A 22387-nucleotide genomic window follows, 5' to 3' on the forward strand; every position below is an offset into this window, starting at 1 on the left:
TTTCAAATGAGTGTATTTAATTCGAACGTAGAACTGCTCAAGATGACATGGTTGAAGATTTATATCTACGTATAAGCCAGTGTTGAGAGCACCGTGAGTCGCAACTCTGATTGGCTCTTTAGAATACTGGATGACGTGAGTTGTGTCATGTGGGTTCATTGGACAAGTCCACGTGCCATTGATGATTGAAAAAGAGAGAAACAACTCAGGATTCAAGACCGTGCGTGTCACAGCCCAATTTCCTATCTGCACTTACACCAGCATACACCGCCAGCGCGCCGATCGCGTGATATATAGTAGCGGCGCGCCCATAATGCTTTTGTCGCTGTTTCAATAAAAGGCCAACAATTTTCACCATGTTAATTCTACGACGCGATGCAGCTTTCGAACGCTCGACAGGACAAGTATCTTGTGACTTGGAAGATCTAACAAGAGAAAGAGAAAGGCAAGATCTCATGAAGCTGCCTGTCGGGCTCATGCCAGAATCGGCCTTTCGCCTCCTCACCCTATTTTACAAAACATATGTATGTACAGCCATGCCAATTTATTATTCTTGCTAATCAACATAAAGAATGAAAAAGTAAACGACTGGGCCAGACAAAGAAGTTTCAATATTAAGAAACCCGTCTACCTCGGGCCCCAGATATTATTGCTTCAATCAGGGGATGTCCAGCTTCAAGATGATCGGATTTCAGTTGTGATTTTCATTCCCAGGCCCAAGTCCACGCAGGACAAAGAAGGTACTGTGGTTGCTGACGAGGAAATAACCATGAGAACCAAGTCCTTAGGTTCGCAGAAATTCAGCGTCTCGATTCAATCTCCTATAGGCGGGCCGGTGTTTGCTAGATCTTCTAACGAGTTCGAAGTAGGCGATATAGTCATTCTTGAGGGAGGGGAGCGCCTATCATGGAGGGATAATGGTGGCCTACCAGAGAGGAATAAGGATGTATGTATGCTTTGCGCTCTCCATCAGACAAACAAGGTTGCCCCCGAGAAGAAAGATACCAATTAAATGTAGCAATTCTTTTACGTCGGAAATGCAAACCTAGGGTCAAATATGCCAGGTTCGCATAAAATATGATCAAAGTCTGCGGTGAAGTCCACATCGGTTTCCATGGCCAAGGTCTCTCCCACGCTGTTATTTTGACCAACACCTTCGTCCGAATTTGAGACAGCAGGCTCAGGCAGGTTGCGGTCTCGCGGATCGAACCACTGCCTGCTTATCCAGGACATTGGAATATCCACTGACATTAGAACTTCTGTATCAGTTACAGACTTCAACTCAGCAACGTTGGATAACCCAATGTAGTCACAAATGGTAGCATATCTGTCGTTAGTGTTATAAAACAGCTAGGTTCAAGACCCAAAAGTGTGAACATACGAGATCTTTGTGACAGTATGAAGCCAGAAGCCGGAGAATGGAACTTGGAAAGAATCTAGAGAGGCAGCGACTTTGTCACGAAGTTGTTCTGCTGCCTACTTGGCGATATATTCTGCATGAAGCTGAGTCACTTCAGATGCTTTGGACAATCTGTAATCTCGCGCTGGAAATTGTTAGCCCAGCTCGTTTATTGAACAGTAGGGATTCCTAGACCTGAAAACCCGTTATATACACCCCAGGCCCTAACTCCATCGGTAATCAAGAGACGATTAACAATATCGTTAACTATCTTAGCTGCCCTCGATGACCTTTGCTTGCGGCTATTGTCTACCTGTTCTTTGACCATTCGTAAACAGGACAAGGAGAACCGGATATTCCACATCCTTATCTTCGATTCGTGCTTCTCGATGCGAATTCTTCCACGCAGAGCTCCCTCAAGGTAATCCAGATAGTCGTTGAGATTTTGATCGTTGGCACAGTCCAAAAGTCTCTGTGTAATGACATTGTGATACTTAATCACTCCAATTTGTGATATTCTTCCTTTCCTTTGCCCGGATAGCACGGCCTTAACCAGACCGCTCACAATCTTATCCAGACTCTCTTGTCCCTGACCGGTCGAGGATATAACACCGGGCTCGCAGCCTCCGCTCTCGGTACCATGCGTCTTTCTACCAAGTACAATCATGTCCTGAGAGTTCGCGTGAGTCTCAGGTAAGGTTGGCTTTATGAAGGGAATCGTGTGTGTGGACTGTTGGTTCGCCGCGCGAATGCTTCTTGGACCGATTGCGATGTGCTGTTCGAGACCGAGAGTGCTTGACGTTGGCGAATAGAATGACGAGCCAGACGTGAGTGGTGCTTGCCGCCCAAAACTACGAAGATTAGCATATGTTCAACTTGCAGATGATGGCGGTAAAGGATACAAATCTTCGGTCAGTCTCAGAGACGTGACTCGTATGTATGTATCATCAACCAGTTGAGCCGCTGTAAGAACTTGGCTGGAATTTATAGAATCGTGAGAAGGAGTGAAGCTACCATTCACAGCATACAATGGAAGTTGCGCAAGATCTGAAGTAATGGGTTTAACATGGAATTCAACCAATACCCAGTGCTGGTATTCGAATGATATGTGGAAGGTGAAGCTATTTGGCTCTCCGTGTACAATGGTTCGGAGCCGTTGTTCACCTTGACTTGCAAGTTTCGGTGCGTTGAGCACCTCGTCGGGCGATATGTGGTGACTGTTTCTCGAGCTCATGGCGTCGGTTCTCTCCATCGTTCAATTGCATGATGGAGCTTTGCTGAGGTCAAACGAGACAAGGAAGGGTGGGCATGCCGGAGAGCTGGGTGCCTCAACATACCCCACCTTTCTTTCTGAACTTTGAGAGTTCAGAAAGAAAGGTGGGTAATTCATAATGTGGAAATATGGGAACAGGGAAGTGACAGGGTTGTCGCATAAGCTGTGATAACACGGTCCGTGTAGTGAAGTGCATATGCACGAGTAGACTAGCGCGGCAGTACCTAGCTCTATTCGCTGCCGCTTCCACACAATTCAAGTACAGGTACACCCCTTAGGGGGGGAAAATACAAAACGACCGCCAAATCGGGGATCGCCACCGAATTTTGGTGTAAGCCAAACCCGTCAAGGGTGTTATATTCCCCCCCCCCCGAGGACCCCTTTGCACGTACGCGTAATTTGCAGTTTTGACCGGAGAACGACATCCAAGCTTCAAGCATTTCAAGCAGTTCACCCCTCAGTACGTGCTGGGGTTGAATCGCCAGCCAAGGATGACGGGCCTCGAAAATACATAAACCCATTAGCTTTCCACATAATTGCACTTTGCCAGTCACATTCGGTTGCCTTGTCCGCGTTGCCCCCACGCAACTGCATACCAATCACATTCTGCTTGAACTCCAGTATCGGGTTGGACTTTTCTTACCGAGCACAATGGAAGAGGACGCTTTACCACCATATGAACCAGTCACATGTGCGGAACAAAGAACCGTGGTAAGTTGCACTGATTGCATGGTCAGTCTGAAGAGTGGCTTACTGTTATCAGAAGGTTGTTCCTCATCCGGTGCAACAGTATGACCTTTTCCAGCTGCCAAAATACAATAAAACTTGGCATGCTCACATCATCCGCTGTGATGAGAAGGGTTCCGAGTTTCCTGCATGGAAGATGCCCTCTGTCTACACTGTTGGGTCACTTCCCGATAGTCATTGTGTCGTGGTTGTTACCTCTCGCATTCGACAAAAATTCAACGAGATATACAGACAATACATCTTGCGTGAAGTCGAAGCCGGAGACGACGTCTTCCTCGACATTTTCACGCCAAATAATAAAAATATAGAAAAATACGGCCTAGAGGCAGCGAAAAGGAAGACCCGGTCTGATGTCCTCGGGAGGGCCGTCGAAGGCGTTGCCACCACTGGTCTCGCGCTATATCGGTATTACATGAAAATCATCCCCGTCAATTCCGACCGACTGCCACTTGAGTGGGCACTGTTGGGTTATCACCTAGGAGTAAGTGCATGGTCTGCGGAATGATTTCATTGCTAACACATCACAGGTGTCAGAACCGGAGGTCCGCGATCAGTTTACGTTGTTATCCCTGCTTCTTGAACTACATTTCGTGCAAGATCTGAACAGCGACGACGTATCTCAACTCCTTGAGAAGAAAGGACAAGATGGGTGGGAAAAATACTTGGAGATGAGGGCATCCCTGGCAACTGAAAACATAGTCGAGAATACCGATGAAGAGATGCACGAAATATTACTGGTCCGTGGACTGCTGGAATTTGCTGGTCACCAGGCGCGTGTTCTCTATTATCAGCACGACCCAGAAGGGACCCCGCAAGACCAAGAGAGGACCATCACTGACAGTTGTCGCATACTTGGTCGGACCCTTCGTTGTGTTTTCGAGGCCAAGGACGAAGGCGAGTCCGAAAGGTCAAACAGAATGCATGGGAGAATGCAGATCCCTAGGCCCTTAGGTGCACACGAAGTACGAGAGCGCCTCATCCAGTCGGGATACTCAAACATCGAAATTTCGGAGTTGTCTGTTAACCTCCCAATTTTCTTGCCAATTGGAATTCCTGTTCCCTACCGTGAGACCTTACCAGCGACATTAGTCAATGGGCTCAAGCGGAAAGTAGTGATGGATGCCATCACTGTGATGTAAGATTGCCTTCTCTGCCTTATCAAACTTGACACTAAATAGGAGCAGTAGCGATACCTATATGCTTCATCTTCCGGCATTGCGGGGGGAAGAGAACCATATAATGATGTTCCTTCTTTATCTTGTCAAGAATGGACTAGAACCAGAAGTTACCACGGCATGGATGAATTCCACAGAAGGCCAGAGTATATACGACCACACCTTGACAAGAATGCGGGAACAACTACAATCATTGGAGCAATCTATTTTGTGTCTGAATACCTTGCGCGCTTATCTTTACCTTCTCGACCCACCTGAGCCGGCCATAGAACCTGTCTACGCTTGCTACCTTTGCGACTTTACTTATCTTCTACACGGCGACACGCAAATCAATCGGAGAAGTGTATTAGAGGTGGTAGCAGGCTCTGCTCAAAAGACGTTGATACGTCTTCCACCTGGCGTTGCCCAGATTGCTATGCCTATTACCAGGCCACCGCCGGTACACTGGTGTGATGGATTTGTTGACCGGTATTGGCAACATCGGTCAAATGAAGCAATGACGCATGAAGAAGCTTACCGAAGGACTGTTCTTTCCATTGCAAGTACGTTGCCCTTTTTGATACAGCACGGTAAGATTGTGTCATGACAGTCCAGCAAACCGCAGGTTTAATGTAGTGAGAGATTTTTGTATTTCCAATTAGAACCGTACAGTGTGATAGGTAATATCATAGACGCATTATGGTGCCGGGCTTCCTGTATTACCTTCTGCATAATTAGTAACTCATTTAGTCATTATGGTGCTGTTAAGCAATTAATATAAGTAGAGGTGTATTTCAGTCAAACCGCAGTTTCAGCGTCCTCCTCCAGCACAACGCCCTCCTTGATCAATGACCCTTCATATGACTGGAATCAAAGCATATCCTGCAATGCCTCAGAAAGAACAACAAATCACTCCAGAGCTAGTCAGCTGGCTTGTCGATTTACGACCCGGGCAAGTACAGGATATTGGAGGGGATGTCACAACACAGCACATCCAGGAGGAATTGAAGAACTCCATGTACCTTGGCAACTATCTCGGTAAAGAGGTCTGCTATATTGGATCTTCCTGGCCAGGAGGGGGCACATCTTCCCAATCTACTGGGGAAAGAATTATCTTGGGAGAACACGCCTCTGAGCTGGCTCAACAGCTTTGCCTATTACATGAACTCATCATATTCGACCTTGGCTCTGGGTACACTATAGACTTATATTCTCTACTAAATGGCCACATGATGACTTTGGAAAAGGGACTCTGAAAAGTTACTGCCGATATTTAACGAGCTCGAGAAAGCAGAGAAGGCTTGTCGCTATTTCGCAGTCGATGTCAACAGGGCTTCACTTGAAAGCCATGTTCAGCGCTTAAGTAAGCGATATAAACACGTGGACTGCTATGGGCTCCACGGAAGTTTCGAAGACGCAAGGAGAGTAGCGATGGGTATGCCAGGGAAGAAAGTTGGTATCTCATGCTCCTCCACATTGACCGACTTTGAACCCAAAAAACTTCACCGAATCTTACAAGGTTGGCACGAGGTGGTGGACCAGCTCATCGTCAGTCAGCATGAGCCGGTGGAGAAGAAGGAGTTGGAAATCTCCTATCACACGACTCAATTCACTGAATTCGTGAGAGGTGGCTGGGATCAGGCAAACAGGCTTTTAGGGTGGACAGAATTTGACGATGAACGGTGGAAACTTCAGTGCGAAATTACTGATCTGCCTCAGTGTCACATGTTTCGTTGTACCCCTTCAGCACATGCCAGAACTGAATTCCCCTGGTTTGCATGCTAATAAGTACACAGCGGAGGACTTTCAGCGCATAATCCAGAACTCCGGATGGAGAGTATCGAAATGCTACCAAGATGGGAAGACCAAGATGTGTGAGCACTATGAGCATTAGCCAATGATAACTATGAGGCTGACACGCTCTAGCGATGTATAATATCATCCCAGCTCAAAAGGCCGACGCTGGGCCTTGCAGGCTGCCCCACCGGCTCAACACGCTTGAGGTCTGTAACCCAATAGAGTAGCTAGTCGAAGCCATGCGAGTAGGATTCGAACTTCTGAGGCTGAGCAAGCGATGAAAGCAGGAGATACAAGTCAGATGTAGAGCTATGTAAATAAAGTAGGCCCAGGGCGGTTCAAGCTAAGAACGATGTAGTAGTTTCTATAATCCTATCTTCTTACATACCTGCCTGTATATTCTACTTGGTAGTTTGCTAGCCTCAGGGTTAATGTGCGACTTTACAATTTGTTGAATATCAGCCCGCATCAACTTCCATTTCTGGCTTTTAACCTCATAGATATTCATCCCGATGTTCTTGAACTCTTTCTGAACCTTGATTGGCACTCCAACATGAGTAATAATTGCCTCAATGCTAAGCTTCTCTTCCCCGAACTCGTCCCAAACTTCGTTTCTTATTACTTTCGGGTTTATGTAGACTTGTACCTTCCCATGGAACAGCTGAATCTTGAATTGAATGCCTTTATCAGCCAGATGAAGGACATCTTTACAGGGGAGAAGGATTCCCCAGTCTCGTTGTCGTTTATCGGTTGAGAGCCTTTGAGGGGAGACAGCTGAGGCGGGAGAGGTTTCATTGGTTCCCAACGTCTGATTCTTGGAGCTTTGAGCTGGCACATGGACCGAATGATTGAGGGACCCCTCGTCTGACCCCGGATTATAATAGATGCCTCTTCTCTTAGCGAAATACACCAAACAAAAGATAAAGACAACGAAAATAGTAACGCCAAGGATGACTGGCAGCACAATATCCAAATGAGCATGAGATCCCATTTTCAGTGTAAGTGAGGTCTGAGTTACGCGGAGTGGTCGAAGTGTGAATTGTAAGACAAAAGTGACAGGAGAGGCATATACTGTGCGAGGAAGCTGCGTCAACGAACCAGTGTTGGTGCGGCTTGTAAGTAATTTTCTCGCTGCATCTTGTCGGGTTGCATATCACTTTAAATACTTGGTTTGAGAAACGGTGACGGACAATGAATGGGAAATTGATGATCATTTGGCATCGTAAAAAGCAACAACCATGACCCTGTGGTCAATGCAGTGTTAGTGCACACCATGTTCTTCCTACGAGTTGAATCGCTAATCAGTCAGTAAGGGTGAACGTGAGCATCAACTCGTTCAGCACAAGCCATCGAACGGGAAAATTTCTGTTGTACCCCAATCATTTGCCTAGAATACATGCTTTTGCGACGAAGAACAATCGCAATGGCCCCTGGGCACAATTTCACGGGAAGGCTGGAATGCAAGCCAGTATCTAGAGTCGACATGCCACTCAATTCGAGTACACCCCAATGCTATCTAGAATTTCAGATATCCGACTTGCGAAGGTGGGTTTGACATGACTGATGTATTGGAGCCTTGGAGATTTTTTCAAGAGCTGGTAAACCGGGTTTTAATGCTTTGACCGGAGTTGGGTGACAGCGATTAAAGGCTCCCCTGACTTCAAGTCACTGAACAGCTCCCAACTTGGTACAAAATGTTCCCAATCCGTCGCCGTCAACCTGTCTTGGTAGATTTCTGAAATGAACCTTCAAAAGAGGGGACAACCCGACTGCTTTGGTCACTACCATCTGAACGCAGTACCAGCATTCGCCATATCGTGTTGTAGCTCTTCCTTTGGATTCTTCTCGATTTCGAGATCGGCTACCATCTCCTGCGATAGACATATTTCGAAGATCTGGGTCTTATCGTTGTGGACAAATACGTAGCATCCCTCAGCTCGATTGAAGATGTTGCCATGCCAAGTATCTTGAGTATGGCCGTCAATATGCCCGCCGGTAGGGTAAGGCACCAGTGCAATCTACACAGGTGAGCGATGCTTAAAGAAGAAAATATCAGAATACAAACTTTTTCTTGACCGGGAGCGACCTTGTGAGTAGCCATTTGACCCTTCTTCTCGTCATCTCGAGAACGACCTTCATCCTGGGTAACGTTATAAGTCAATCTAGAACGAAGGTATTCTGTAGAAGTCTGACTGCTGGGTTCGTCATATTTAATCTTGAATACGGCAACGCAAATGGGTGGATCATCCATAGACCAAATTGCTAGATAGAAATTCCTTGGTTTAAAGGTAAGCACCGATGCAAAGCCCTCAGGTACGTATAGGTTCAATGCCACGGCGTTTCCATCGATATAAAGAAAGTCTGGCTCAGAATTCGTCTCCGTGCTTTGGCTCGATCCGGTGCAAACAACCATTCCTGGTAAATCTTAGCAAACAAACTTAGATTTGGGCCCATAACTCATACTTTCACCCTTTCGAATCACTTCCTTTCCATAGTTGACATGAAGTGGGCCAAATGTCTTGCCTCTTTCAAAGGTGCCGCCCTCACCAAATATTTCTGGCATCATTCTCTGGCCATCAGGAAGGAGAAGTAGAGTTTCCATTTTTGGCAGTTACTCGAGACCTGGTGATCCAGGAGTAAGACAAACGGTGATATGTTCTGAAGTCAGAATAAGGAATCTACAATCTACCAACGGCTTCAGCGGTATTTATATCCACTCTCACATGGAATTGATAAGTGACCCGGAATCACTACGTCAGCCAGGCATCTATGCTAACTATTTATACAGCAGTGCGACACGTCCTTCATTAGGGTTAGGCTGCGACTCGATACGGAAAAGGAATCTCAAATCTACAAGCGGTCAGCCTCAATGATACGGCCAACCCCATTGTGATTAAAATATTCTATCACACCGCTCCTTTCAAAGATTATGCATTGCAAGGTAGAGAAAAAACGCCGTGCCAACTCCTTGTCGTTCTGAGTATATCTCACATTATTTCATTGGTTTGACTACCTGGTGTGACTTGAGTATACCCCGAAGGTATTCATAAAGGCCATCGTACTTTTTGTCACGCTTGAGACAGCTGCTGCTTCGTCCAAACAGGGTGTGGTACCACTGTCCACAACATTCAAGTGCTCATGGGAGTACATAAGCCCGCATCAAGATATGTTTGGACTGCAAGTGTTGTGAACGGATCTCTAAATTGATCCGAAATCAAGATCTGCAGCTTTCGGCTGGGGACCAGACTCTTTATCGAATCGAAGTTTGCCTCCAGAGCCATTCTATTGGGAAAATTCTATGGAGCCTGTCCATCTGCTGTACAAAGCCGTATTGCCAGTCTGAGCTTGGACCTTGGGCCCGTCAGATGTAGTGACTGTCGAGGGTCATTGTGTGGAACACGCGGCTAACCTGACGATTATTCACATATAAGGCGCTTGTACGATGCTTGTACAGACATGGAAGTTTCCAACAGGGATCCAAGTCTTGCAAATGGGCCTGTAAAGATAGTCGCAGCTCAGAATCTGGCCTCAAAGTTTACCAAAGTGTCTGACCGCAGTACCCGCTGGTTCAGGTCGCACCACTCTGAAGTTTACAATTGTCATGTACCCCTGGATGACGGGGCTCAATCCTTCTGTGATGTTTCTAACCCCCTCATCCGAACAAGTGCGTAGATTTCAGCCGTACGCAACCCTGATAGAGTCTGGCCTTCATTATTTAGAAGAACATGTTGACCGGCATGACTCGGAGTCTGTGTACATGGTTGTCTTTGATGCAGCGCGTACTCCGAAGGGCTGCTGTTGGACACCCCACCGTGCCATAAGCTTCACCTGAATCGAAGAACCTAGCGGCAGAATCCGTGCCCGTGCGGACAGTCGTTAGTTATTGTCCAGCCTCCCGTTTGTAACTGAGAGGTCGTGATGTACGCGTTGGTGACAGTGTGGTCACTTCAGCCCCCAGCAAAGGGTACCAGGATTATCAGGGTACATTCTTATACATGGGGCCTGCAGATTCTCACGGCAGCTCAATTCCACCAGCCTTATCATTCGGGCGTGCGCGCACGTCACAGCGATATGCAGCCATACCCACAAGGTTCGGCCGCTTGACTACTCAACGACGGCTCCATTTCTGCTGGCCAAGAGTCGGTGGCGTTTCAGGGGCATTCTAACTGTCAGTTCACCAACTCATCGTCTCTCTACTTTCAGTGCCACTTTCAAGCATTAGCTAACCCTAGCTGCTTGGAGAAGAAACTATTGGTGACAACTCCTGACACAGAAACGAGTGCACCCTTGACATCAACCAACACAACCTTCACGCAACTTGGCCATTGAAAATTCAAACATGGTTAGATATTGCTGGCTATTAAACAAGGCGTTGTGACTCGGCGTTTATCTTTCTTATCTACTAGTATCATTTCATTGATATAAACTTTCACCCACAGCGATTCCACATATAAAGGGCATTAGAGCTTCCACTAAGGTAGAGGTAACAATCTTCTTTTTAAATCATTCTGGCTTCTAATAACTCTCGAGTTCCCATTCTTTGTATAGGACAATGACGCAAGAGAGACTGCCCAAAGACAAACTTCCCCAAAAAATTCAAGAAGCGCTTGGTCGCTTTGAACGCGATAATAAGAAAGTTGGGTATGCTTGCGTAAGACCTAGCCAGCCTTTTTGCCCACCAGTGTCATTCGCTAATTATAATAAGTCTATGCATGAACATATTGTGAACCGCGAGCCTGGTTCCTACTGTAAATGGTGTACGGGAATTGTCACTGAAACACCAGTTCAGGCACATAGGGAGTTATATTGTGGTAACACTTTTTCGGAATATGACTGGGAGACCATAAATGAAGATGGTATATGGGTTGAAGGAAAAGGAGAAGATGAGGGATGGAAAATATACTCCAAGCGTACGTGGCTCATTTTGGATGGTAAAGGGTTATATACTCGCAAAGAGATCAAAAGGATGTTTCGACACTAGCTCGAATTATCACGTGTGTAGCAGGCAATTGAGGCTTCCGGGATGTCCACTTCCACGTACAACACAGGACCTTTCGCTTAGAACTATCCTTATAATATTCTAGGTACCGACTATCACCCTCCAGGCTTCATGTGCAATACTACGCAAACGGAAATTGCACTGTTAAGCTCGAGGGCCTTGCTGGCTTTCCGAGCCCTTTGATTCTTTCCTATCCTGGCGTGAGGGCGATTTTAATATACCACCGAGCCTGATACGTACGAGTCGAGCGGCTAAAAGGGATGAACGTCAAACTTTATCGAGCCGCATTCAACACCCGCTATGTTCCCACATCACGGATGTCCTGGCTGTCTCTTTACAAACCTTTTGAAAACCGGTTTAGCTCCGATGGCCAAGGACAGTTCGCTGTTTTCCCCTGGCATCCCTTGACAGATATTATCTGCTCACCCTGGTAACATAGAGTAACTCAAAGCTCCGTGGCTCTGATTCACTTGCCGGTACATGATATCAAGGGAAAGGTGACAGCAAGTCCTTTGAGCCGGTTTAATCCTTCTGACAATGTGAAATGCTCCCGGCTTTACACTATTTGCTGTATCACCTGATTAATATTCCAAACACAGTTGTTCCGCCTGGCTTGAACAATAAATTATGCCCTGTCCCAGGCTCGTGCGGCTCATGAAGAGAAATGGCACTTCAGAAACTGATTTTGATTGAGGCCTTCGACTCATCGGTCGTCCGCGCCGACATACCACAATCAGGGCTTTAGCAGACTCTATTAAAAGATCCCCCAATTATCAACGGATCGATTTCCAACAAGCAAGTGCTAGAGGAGTCGAATGACTGGCTTCTTAGGATCTTGGCGATATGTAATTTAAGCATTACAGGCTTCAACTTTCACATGTGATATTTCGGAACCTTGTAAATGCCAACAGCGAATCTTTTTGCTTGCCAATCCTTCACCACGGAGTACCCGAAGTCTCCCAGGGGAACAGATATATTTAGATCCCCAGAAATTCCTATCTTGATGTTCGGGAATGCCGGTCGTTCCCCGCGCAACACCCTATCATTCACCCCGCAGTGAACTCGTCACCCGGTTTCTACTTGCAACCTCCACATCTTTTGGTCTGAGCGCTGAATTCTCACTTTTATCGCCTAAAGTAAGTCACTGTGTTTCATGGTGTCTTTGCCATGGTCTGGGCTACATGGTTCGTGCTACAGGTGTCGCCGTCCAGAAGCACCTACCAATAGTGCAGTACTTACCCCCTCTGTCCAAGCTCAAGGGACAGCCTCCCTAATCTTGACTCAGTATTCCTGTTTTGGCAGCTGTACCAGACCTTCTGATTAGCAGACCCGCCCCATGCCTAAATGTGCCAGCAGCACGGTGCCAGTACCTTGGAGTGTTTCTGTGCGAACATTAACTTGACCTGGACCTAGGCGCAATTTTCAGTGTGACATATAAGCTTTACAAGGGTAGTCTGTGAGTGTGGCGTGGTGAGTCATGTTCTGATTGCAATGTCTCGACCATGGAGTGTGACCTTTTTTTCCGTTGGTCGCGCATCGTCTCTGTTGGTTGGCAGCGACCCCGCCGTCAGTACGAAGGTAACAGTGGCTGGCGGAGAGCAGCCACCAACACTTTGACGAGAACCTTTGAATTCTAATGAGGTTTTGATTGGCATTGGACGTTCCGTGCACCATATCCACCAACAACGTTCAAACCCACCAACACTGATGGAGAAGGCAATAGGTCTTGGTTTCATGATGAATTAGGCATAAGCCCCTTTTTAATTTAGTCACCTCCTATCTAATCAGGCTGCTTAAATTTAAGTGTAGCCCTCGGGAATTGAAAAAAACGCTTTCAACGTGGAGAGTCAACTTTTCGATATACTCCTTGTTCAACCTCTTCCCTTACAAGATTTTCTCAATCATAACTACCCAATCATCTTATCGTCAACAATCCGCTTGCTCGCAGATATGTTTGCGAAAGATCCAGAGGCGGCTTCGCGCCGACATTACCAAATCCATAACACTATTAAGAGGTGGAAGACTTGCGATGCGAGAGTTGACCTTTCACCGCCGCCGGAATTTACCTATCTTCAAACTACATTTCAGAATATACTGTTCGAACGCAAAGTGAAACCCTTGGACATCCCCGGATATGTTAAGATGCTCCAGAACGCAGAAGAACGACGGGCAGCTACTGCTTGTGCAGATATATTCGAGAAGATGGATAAAGAGCTCTTTTTCGGATTGTGTCAAGACCTTGGCCCTCGCCTTTGCCAAAAGTGGTTCAACGAATTGCAAGTCATCAATCAACTCCCAGAAGACACCACGCCGTCAAGTAATGACACCCAATTGAGTTCTGAACAGACCGCCGACGGTCTCCATTGTATTAGAGAGTCTCCTGCACCACAATATGGAGAAAAGGAGCCGTGGAAGACATTCACTCATACATTTGTCTGCAATCCTTCGACTGCTGAAGATGAATCTTCCCAGGTAGCACAGCTCATCAGTTCTCAACCAGACGAGATTGAATATACTGATGAATTGGACTGTGAACCACGTACGTCGCGTGTCCACCCCCACACAAAAGGACAAGAAGACGGCACTCAACGATCAAACAAGCGTCGTTGCATGCGAAAACCCCGAGACACGCAAGTTGAACCTGATGATCAGTATTCTTCCGACCAATCAAACGACACAGCGCCATTCACCGACGACGATTCAGAAGCGTGCACCGAGTTCTGTGGCGACAAGAATATCGAGAACGACTTCCATGGGGTTAGCAAAGACCAGGTACATCAATCCACCTAGCAAACTTCATATCGGCTCTTCGAATTTGCAAATTGTCACTCTGTTATCGAAGGATTCAACCTTGGTCACTCTTTTTTTCTTCTCTTTCTTTTCACGCTAAGTTCTCTGTGCTGATTTAATCTCTCAGTCACAAGTCTCAACTGCAAATAACACGTCCGGGGGGTTCAGGAAATGGGGACTGATGCTGAATTGGAGGGGGTAAATGGAGGAGGAAAAGGATAGGGGACTGAAGCTCGACTTATTTGTACATGGACGCGGAGGGAAACGGGATATTATTTCGGTCGCTGTAATCCTATTAATAGTCAAGATGTGCGGAATATGCTTGAAGCTCTTTTAATTAGTACTGTGATGTCACACTTTGCATGGATCTTATGGGTGTTGGTAATTTGAGATGATGTTCAGGTAACATTTACTACATTCTGAAGCCCAATGTCTGTGATTGAAGCTACCTTTCTCTGTCAGCTTGTCCATTATAATGGCCCTTTCCTCTACAAGAAACTAAATGTCGCTCAATTGATTGTATCGCTGGTTCTGCAGTAATAGCCTCCGCTCCCGCTGTCATTCAACTCTCCTATAACGTCGTCAGCCACATGCACCGTTAATACAAGAAAATCTGGTTTGCCCGCTGCAAGTGATGTGCGATTTTCACAGTCGGTGCAGAGTATTGGTATTTCATTAGTAATAGATATGCACGCCCTTACTTCGCAAAGCTCTTTCAGTTCTTTTAAGGCAGTGCACCTTGTGAAATGTAACAATATCGATGCCGCATTCGTTGAAATTCGCAACGTAAAAGCAACACATTAGTGCTGATAAGTATCAATAAGAACAGGTTTAAATTCGTTACTACTTTGCTATAAATATTGAATTTACTGGAAATGACTCAACGACGACGTGGTGTGAAAGGAATATTCTTCTGTGTAATGGGTTATTTTGCTTACAAGGTCTTATAGGTTGTGACTTGTCTAATGTTACAAAAGGACGAATCGCCGTGTAACAGTTCACTAGTCCGTTTTGGGTGTTTAATCCTGCAGTGGTTTGAAGAACCGATCTTGAAATGTAACAATTGACCATACCGCATTTTCCTAGCATAACAGTCATATCAACAGGCTTTGTTACCGCTGGTACATGTTGTCACCTATTCGTCTGTTGGTAACGTGATGCCGGTCGAATGGAACGACTCTTGTTCTATTCGAACTCCCCAAAGCCAGTGTTGGTGCGAATGTTAGAGGTATTGCACATGATCAGAATGTTAATATTTACAGTGATATTCTGTGGTTGATAGATTAATTCTTCACCTATTGTCAGAGCCAAGAGGAATAGATATAGAATGATACAAGATTTGCTGAGATGTTGAGAATAAGACATCGCTGCCAAGGATCAACCCCACCTTAGTGTCCCATGTGATATTTTGCTTCGCAACAGTTGTCGTAGCTATTGAAACATGACAGACTTGATGAACCAACGTGATGGGCACAATAATCTTGATCCAACCAGAGGGAACAGAGATTGATCCGGGCTTATGTCGATAGAACGACTTGAACCTTCGAAAAGGCTGTTGTGGCAGGATGATTTGTTCAATCTCGTCGGCAATAAATTAGCATAAGATTCTACTATTAGAAGATCAACCTACCAAGTCAACAACTACTTGATCAACTACCATGTCATAATTATCAATCCATTGAAATTCAAGCAGTGGTGTATTTGGCACTTCTCGTAGACTTTCGAAGTTGATTCGGTGAGTTACTTCTTGTAATAGTTGCTGAACGGCGTCTGAGATACCGAATACCTTGTAGACTAAGGGGAAGCTCTTTGGGAGCGCAAACATGTCTAAATCATCGACGGGGTTTGCAGAAGCCCTTTGATCATCTCCGGCTGGCTCGGGCTGACATTTGATAACAGAAAGAGCAGTATAGGGGGCTTTCGCTGGCAGCGAGAGTACTGTTGGTATTGGCCGTCCACGCTCAAGAACACAGATAAATTTAGCATAATCATCCTCGTCGAGGACTTCCGTACACAGAGCAGCGCAAATATCCCCAAAGCTATTTTTAATCAGTCAATGAGTGATCGAACTTCTCATCACAGCGACATCTCACCTTTGCTGAGGATGTCGATACTTGAGAATAAATGCCGGTGCGAGGGGCAATGACGCTTGTGTTTCAGGGTGTGTGCAACTAAAAGCCGGGAAACAGGAATCGAACGCTCCTGTCTCTTTGGTATAGTGCGTAAGAAACGACGGCCCAATACGTGCTACGACGCAATAAGAGAACTGAACCAGGACAGGTAATCCGATACGTACAATATAAAAGAGTCCCTTCAAAGACGCGATGACGTGGTCCTCGAAGGTACACTGGTTCCATGGCTTGGACCATGGCACGCAAGGAAGACATGTACTTCTGTATCGTCAGTTCGGTTGCAGCACTGATCTGCATCTTGAACCTTTGGTAAGCCTCTTGCTTTCTCCCCAGATGCCAATCAACACAACAAGATGCGATTGTTAAGAAGTTCCGCAGATCTTGCTTCGTGATTCTGTTTTCCAATATGTCCCTTGTCTTTTGGAGTACATTCCCTGCTGTACTGTAACCGTGAAGGTCACGGGCCTGTTGCCACTGAGTCTCATTCTGGGGAATTGACTCGCGGAGCTTTGCCAGGATGTCTTTGCTTCGGCTGTACAGGGTCTTGGGCTGGCTCGTTGCAACCTGGAACTGACCGTAGGATCCTTGTTCTGGCCGAATTGGAGGCTGTCCGCTCATACTCGGATGGTTGGTCTCATGTTATTCTCACTCCCATACAGAAGAAATTGGCGCATATTCGCAAGAGCGGGGGGATAAGCGGTGAGGTTCCCCGCGTAGGTTCTATTGGTCGGCTTCTCCGGCACGCTTTACCCAGACGAGGACTCAACAGAAATTCGGAACGCTTTTAGAATAGCGTCAGGTAAGGAGCCAATGGCAGGTATCACAGGATGACCTTGAAAATGAGGCTGGCCAACACCAAAACTCATCACATTCTCCTCGGACAAGCATATCCTTGCCCGATATCACATTGCATGAGACTCAATTTGGCGCCTTGGACGATAGCAAGCTGTGCATTGTCAAAGGGGGTACAATGGCACTTTTGTCAGGACCGTGCTGTAGCGCTTCTGAGGCATTACTTATTATTGGACCTGATAACAATTTCCGAGACCGGGCCATGTCCCGAAACAGGTATCAACAGACAATGTGTCCTAAAATGATTAGCGTAGGACAAATCCGATGAGGTTTGTTATCTCCATTTTCCGTGGAGACACAAACTGAGTCGCAGTGCAGGCAGTAGTGTACCTGATTCACACGCTGTAATGTTGCACCAAAATAATGGCGTTTGTGTGTGGCAGTAATGGTTGCGATACCTGAAGCACCAAGAAGTTGAGGCGGCCACTGTTGTTTGCATTTGACACCAATTCCTCTTGATGGTTCCCGCCACAACGGATCGTCGGTTGGCATCCCTTCCCAGTATTCTGTGCACTACCGAGCCAACACTTGCTCCCAGTTTCAACTGCTTATTGTTGTCAAACAGCCTTCGGGATATTACGTAGGTTGACAGTAGTGTGTCATTGAAATTATCTAACAGCCATGTCTCCGCGAGACTTCACGTTCCGTAACTCGTACGGATTCTCACCTTGCTCGCCAGATTGATATCGAACCCCGCCGACCACCTTATATCCAGTTGGGAGAACATTCAGACTTCCAGCATCGACATGTATTCTTTTTCAGGTTTTAAGCTGGCCATCGTGGCGGCGATCCTCGTTTTGACATTCTTTATTGGGCCTTATGATGTTCTGTCAAGACCACCAACTGCTACATCTCCGGAGTGAAACACTCTTCCTCTACCAACTGTTGCCATCATAGGTACCGGAGGGACTGCTTTAGGAAAGGGGAACTCTCCAACCGATACCTCGCATTACGTATCCGGCGCTCATAATATCCACGATGTAGTTGTACCTATTCTGCCAGATCTGGACGGAATCGCCCATATTATCACAGAAGAAGTTCTTTCTATCGATAGCATCGACATTGGCACAAAGCAACTGATCATCATTCGTCATACTGTGATGAAATAGCTTCGACAGCCACATATATCTGGAGTGGTTCTCGTTCTCGGATCCAGCAAGTTAACCTTCGTGGCTGGGTTCTTGGAGCATACAATAGCGCTTGACGATTTCAACAAGTCTGTTTGTCTGACTGCTGCTCTGAAGCCAATCTTGGCGCGCGGCGCAGAAGGGCTTGGTAGCATACTGTCGGCTACAAGGGTGCCAGTCGCATCTCAGGACAACCAGATTCTCATCATCTTTAATGATCTCATCACGCTTGCCAGGCGCAGCTACTAACAAAGCAACGTGCTATTTTCAGGGGTCAGGTCACTCTTGGGGAAAATTGTTGACTTGGGACCCGAGAGGATACACAGGCCAAGCGACAGCCCCAAGACGTTACAAGTTCGACGAGGACCAGGTGTATAAGAAGGCTAAGACTGAGTCTAAGTACTTCCCTTCTACGAGCGAACAGAGTGACTTCGATATCGCTGTGAAGGACGTGGTCAAAGGGGCGGTTTTGGGGGTCGAGGATGGATATTGGCCTGAGCCGTTGGTGAAAGGCCTCGGAACACTGATGAATGGGTCGGATGTTATTGTGGCTGCAGTCTCCTATGGTTTCTCCTACAATATAAAACACAGGATAGATGGAGTAGTACAAGCAGGTGACTGGACTGATCGCGATCGTATGATGCTAATCCCGCCATTTCTACTGGCCTCAATTATGAGCAGGGAAGAGATACCGGATTTCATCGCGACGCCTTACAAGGAAGTCTAACTAGAAATAGTGCTTGATTCCGCAATTTGTAACCCGGACGTATATTGAACCCACCAACTACTTTGCTACTTCCAGACATGCTTATCCTCTCGACTATGGCTCGTATCTTGCCTTCGCTGTTGAGAGATGGCTGAAATATTAATGACCTCTCTGGCCTTGCCATCTGTCGTTGTACACATCTGGCAGGTGACCTTATTGGTACTGTAATGATCTTGGACTTGTCATGGTCTTGAATGGCCGCCACACGACGCAACTAGATGCATCTGGCTAATGTCTCTCATAACAATGTCTTTAAGCGGTGAAACCTATTTATTCTGGAGCCTAGAAAACAGGATCGAAACGTCACTTCTAAGTGGCAGCTGCTCATACGAGACTGGGAACCGCTATGACACGTCATGAAGAGCTGCATATTGGATGACCAGTGCTCACCTCAATAACGACTGCAGGATGGTTAACACTAGCTAATACAATATACAATTCCACTGGTACATTAAAATTCAGCTATAAATTATCTTTGTTCCGCGCAATCCAGCGCAACTCCCATCTCCATCTTCATCCCTCTCCACGACGTCCGTTACCCCAAGCAAATTGTTATGCACACTCTTTAGACCAAAGGTTACACTATCTAGATGCTTATCAACGGAGCAACTTGAAAGAAGCCATAAATACTTTTATTTCCTAACCATTGTCTCCTTTTAAACTGCGCGACAATGCTATCAAACGCCAACACTAAAATGGATCCTGAGAGGCCAGACATCTCTAACAGCGCTCGCGGCGTTTGCTCCCATCATGCTGTTCACAACTGTCTGGAATTGGCTACTGGAGCAAATGGGACTTTCATATACTGCCAAAACAACCAATGCGGCTACTTATAAGACATCGTAAGTTGCCGTCTACAACTAGACACACAAAGGATACGGTTGACCATCAAGAGTGCGCAGAGGTGTAATACGTATCATACAGTACTGTTGCTGCTCAGTTTCACAATACTAATCAGCAATTACTACGGCAATCGAGACTCACATATTCAGGAGGTCTTGGGACACAAATGGCAAGCCCTCATACCAATTGAATAGCCAACGTACCTTATCGAATACGAGGCTGCACTATGGGTACAAGGTTCACCTCTCCGTCATTAGCTCTTAGACAGTACCTCGAAATGCGACGTCTCAGTATGCAGACCAGTCACGTGGCCGTGTTGTCTCGTCACAGTGATATCTAGTTCCCTTTGCATGACGGAGCACCTGTCACTAACGCCTTACTTTGGCGGAAAGCCGCATCTTGATCTTACAGGTCAGTGAGATGAAGCGATGGTTGGGGGAAACAGGGATTTCCGATGGCCTAGACTGGTTTTCGAGGCGAAACAAGGCGGTGTCTTTCAAGAATCGTGATAGTTAAGTACCAACCAAATGCAAACTTTTAGTTTCAAGATTGTTTGTGTATTTGATTGTACTGAGCCTGTCGAAGATGCGGGTGACAGAGGGATGGGGATTAATGTCTAAGTTGTGAGCTAGATGTGTTATTTGCAGTTGAGACTTGTGGCTGAGAGCTCAAATCAGCACAGAGAACTTAGAGTATGGACTATAGGTAGAGTTCCAGGATGACAGAATTGAGCTGGGTGCTCAAGAAATAATTACCCATACGGCTATATTAAATGTGGCGCTATCAGTTTCGGGACCTTAAAATAGTCTTGCGCCAGACAGCTCTCCTTGAAGGGATTCTCTCAGTTACCCTGAGTCTACAAAGTGGCCAAGTGCAGTAACCTTAAAGACAAGTGATCCAAGGATCGCGTTGATAGCTTAGTAGTGGGATTACTGGGGAAGGAGCTCTACTCTATAGCTACAGGGGGCTAAAATGCAAACCTCAGACCTCGAACAAACCGCGAGACTGCTCGATACTGACTCTTCACTATATCTCTGACACTGAAAGTTCCTTCTATTTCATACAAAGATCTTGAAAAACAGTCCAGAATAGTTTCATAAGGACGTTAAACTTCCTTCACTAGTGAGGCTGAACCATACGATCGCTTGGAGATCTCTTATAGTGACGCAGTTGAGCTTTAGTAGGCGTCCTCAAGCCCTTTCCAAACTCCAGCCAGCTTCATCGAGTAATAGCCTGACCTGATCGACATCTGAAGCAAGCACCTCTTCGGCATCGAGACCGGCAACGTTTGATAGAAGTTCCAATACCTTTTTCCGACGCACCGTGATATCAACCATGGACTCCCATTCAGCAAAGAAGCTTTCAACCATTTCCGGGGTCCAAGTTAGAGGATCCCCAACCAGGTGCTCTTCATGACCGAAGTGGGCATAATACGCCAGTTTCTCCATTGTATCTCTCATGATGTTGATTCGGTTTTCCTTCGCCTGCACCTCGTACTGAAGTTCTCTCGTCTCTGCCTTTTTGTCTTTCAGCTCTTTCTTCAGCTTTCCTTCTCTGTAGGTTGCAGCATCAGAGACCTGCTTCAGTCGATTGAGGTCTTTGGTTACTATTGAGAGCTGTACTCTCTGTTCCTCAAACAGTTTGTCCGCCGCTTTTCTGTCTTCTTCTGCCTCCAATCTCCGCTCAACTTCTTCGTTCCTTTCCGCCTCAACTTTCTGCAGTTGTTTAGACTGATTATGTAATTTACTGCCCATCATATGCTTCTCTCTTTCATCAGCTTCTATTTTGCAGTAAACGTCTTTGAGTTGCGATAGAGCTTCTTCGATTCCCTTGGCTATTGAGTCATTCATGCGCTTCTGGGCAGATACGAGCTCCATGAAGTACTGTTGGAACTTGTCGGTAATGTCAAAATGTTCATCGATCGATATATGGTCCTCTGAAAGTTTTGAAAGATCTGGATGAGAATTTCTTCGATGGCGGGCGGCAATGCGCTTTTCGGCCTTGACATACAACCCCAGAAATGTCTCATGAGATGTACTTTTGGGCAATGTTGAGTTCGCCATTTGGTCGTCGGAGGTTTTGGTCAAACAAGCTTGCGTAATATAATCCAACAGAGCTTGCAGGTTTTCCTCCAATCTATGTAAGGTCCTGTAGTCAAGTTCTTTTCTGTGACTTTCCGTAGAACTCGCATCTATCCGAGGATTGCAAGTTCGTCGCCTCGTTGCCACAAAGCCACAAAAAGAAGAATGTATACCGAGCAACGGCGCTTTATTATTGCTAAAAAAAGCAGAATAACTATGACTTGTTGGCCTAGTTCGAGTATACGTGCTTACAATCACTGAGAAGCGTGATCTTCGGAATTTAGCTATCATGTGGCGTTGACTGTCCTATTATTGTATACTTCTGCAGTAGGACCTATGTTGACATCTTGGACGGGGCGGTGGGGTTCTGAGACCAACTGGCTGTTCTTTGTGTACAATGATCCAGGGTCATGAAGCGCCACTTTTC

At 46.3% G+C, this 22387-nt stretch overlaps 7 protein-coding genes across 7 annotated transcripts; 3 read left to right on the forward strand and 4 right to left on the reverse strand.

The window, feature by feature from the left end:
• Positions 1-1026: 1026 nt before the first annotated feature.
• On the reverse strand, positions 1027-2633 carry FOXG_15502 (uncharacterized protein; the record flags this gene model as incomplete). Its single annotated transcript, XM_018395608.1, has 4 exons — positions 1027-1327; positions 1382-1476; positions 1614-2250; positions 2302-2633. 4 exons carry the CDS (start codon positions 2631-2633, stop codon positions 1027-1029), a joined length of 1365 nt encoding a protein of 454 aa, XP_018255776.1.
• Positions 2634-3323: 690 nt separating this feature from the next.
• FOXG_15503 (uncharacterized protein) lies at positions 3324-6597 on the forward strand (the record flags this gene model as incomplete). The annotated part of the gene is made up of 8 exons (XM_018395609.1): positions 3324-3383; positions 3436-3900; positions 3947-4554; positions 4598-5136; positions 5450-5765; positions 5821-6308; positions 6370-6447; positions 6500-6597. 8 exons carry the CDS (start codon positions 3324-3326, stop codon positions 6595-6597), a joined length of 2652 nt encoding a protein of 883 aa, XP_018255777.1.
• Positions 6598-8151: 1554 nt separating this feature from the next.
• FOXG_15504 (uncharacterized protein) lies at positions 8152-8972 on the reverse strand (the record flags this gene model as incomplete). Its single annotated transcript, XM_018395610.1, has 3 exons — positions 8152-8388; positions 8436-8785; positions 8834-8972. 3 exons carry the CDS (start codon positions 8970-8972, stop codon positions 8152-8154), a joined length of 726 nt encoding a protein of 241 aa, XP_018255778.1.
• A 4347-nt stretch (positions 8973-13319) lies between these two features.
• On the forward strand, positions 13320-14159 carry FOXG_22021 (uncharacterized protein; the record flags this gene model as incomplete). Its single annotated transcript, XM_018402402.1, has 1 exon — positions 13320-14159. The coding sequence occupies one exon, from the start codon at positions 13320-13322 to the stop codon at positions 14157-14159; it is 840 nt and encodes a 279-aa protein (XP_018255779.1).
• A 1242-nt stretch (positions 14160-15401) lies between these two features.
• Positions 15402-16960, reverse strand: FOXG_22022 (uncharacterized protein). The gene is made up of 4 exons (XM_018402403.1): positions 16456-16960; positions 16253-16406; positions 15790-16198; positions 15402-15738 (listed from the first exon to the last, which is right to left on the reverse strand). Exons 1-4 carry the CDS (start codon positions 16907-16909, stop codon positions 15451-15453), a joined length of 1305 nt encoding a protein of 434 aa, XP_018255780.1. The 5' UTR covers positions 16910-16960; the 3' UTR covers positions 15402-15450.
• Positions 16961-19786: 2826 nt separating this feature from the next.
• On the forward strand, positions 19787-20073 carry FOXG_22023 (uncharacterized protein; the record flags this gene model as incomplete). The annotated part of the gene is made up of 2 exons (XM_018402404.1): positions 19787-19878; positions 19995-20073. 2 exons carry the CDS (start codon positions 19787-19789, stop codon positions 20071-20073), a joined length of 171 nt encoding a protein of 56 aa, XP_018255781.1.
• A 996-nt stretch (positions 20074-21069) lies between these two features.
• On the reverse strand, positions 21070-21942 carry FOXG_15505 (uncharacterized protein; the record flags this gene model as incomplete). Its single annotated transcript, XM_018395611.1, has 1 exon — positions 21070-21942. The coding sequence occupies one exon, from the start codon at positions 21940-21942 to the stop codon at positions 21070-21072; it is 873 nt and encodes a 290-aa protein (XP_018255782.1).
• Between the last annotated feature and the right edge of the window lie 445 nt (positions 21943-22387).

This window comes from Fusarium oxysporum, chromosome 15 (assembly GCF_000149955.1).
Source record: "Fusarium oxysporum f. sp. lycopersici 4287 chromosome 15, whole genome shotgun sequence".
Classification (NCBI taxonomy): domain Eukaryota; kingdom Fungi; phylum Ascomycota; class Sordariomycetes; order Hypocreales; family Nectriaceae; genus Fusarium; species Fusarium oxysporum.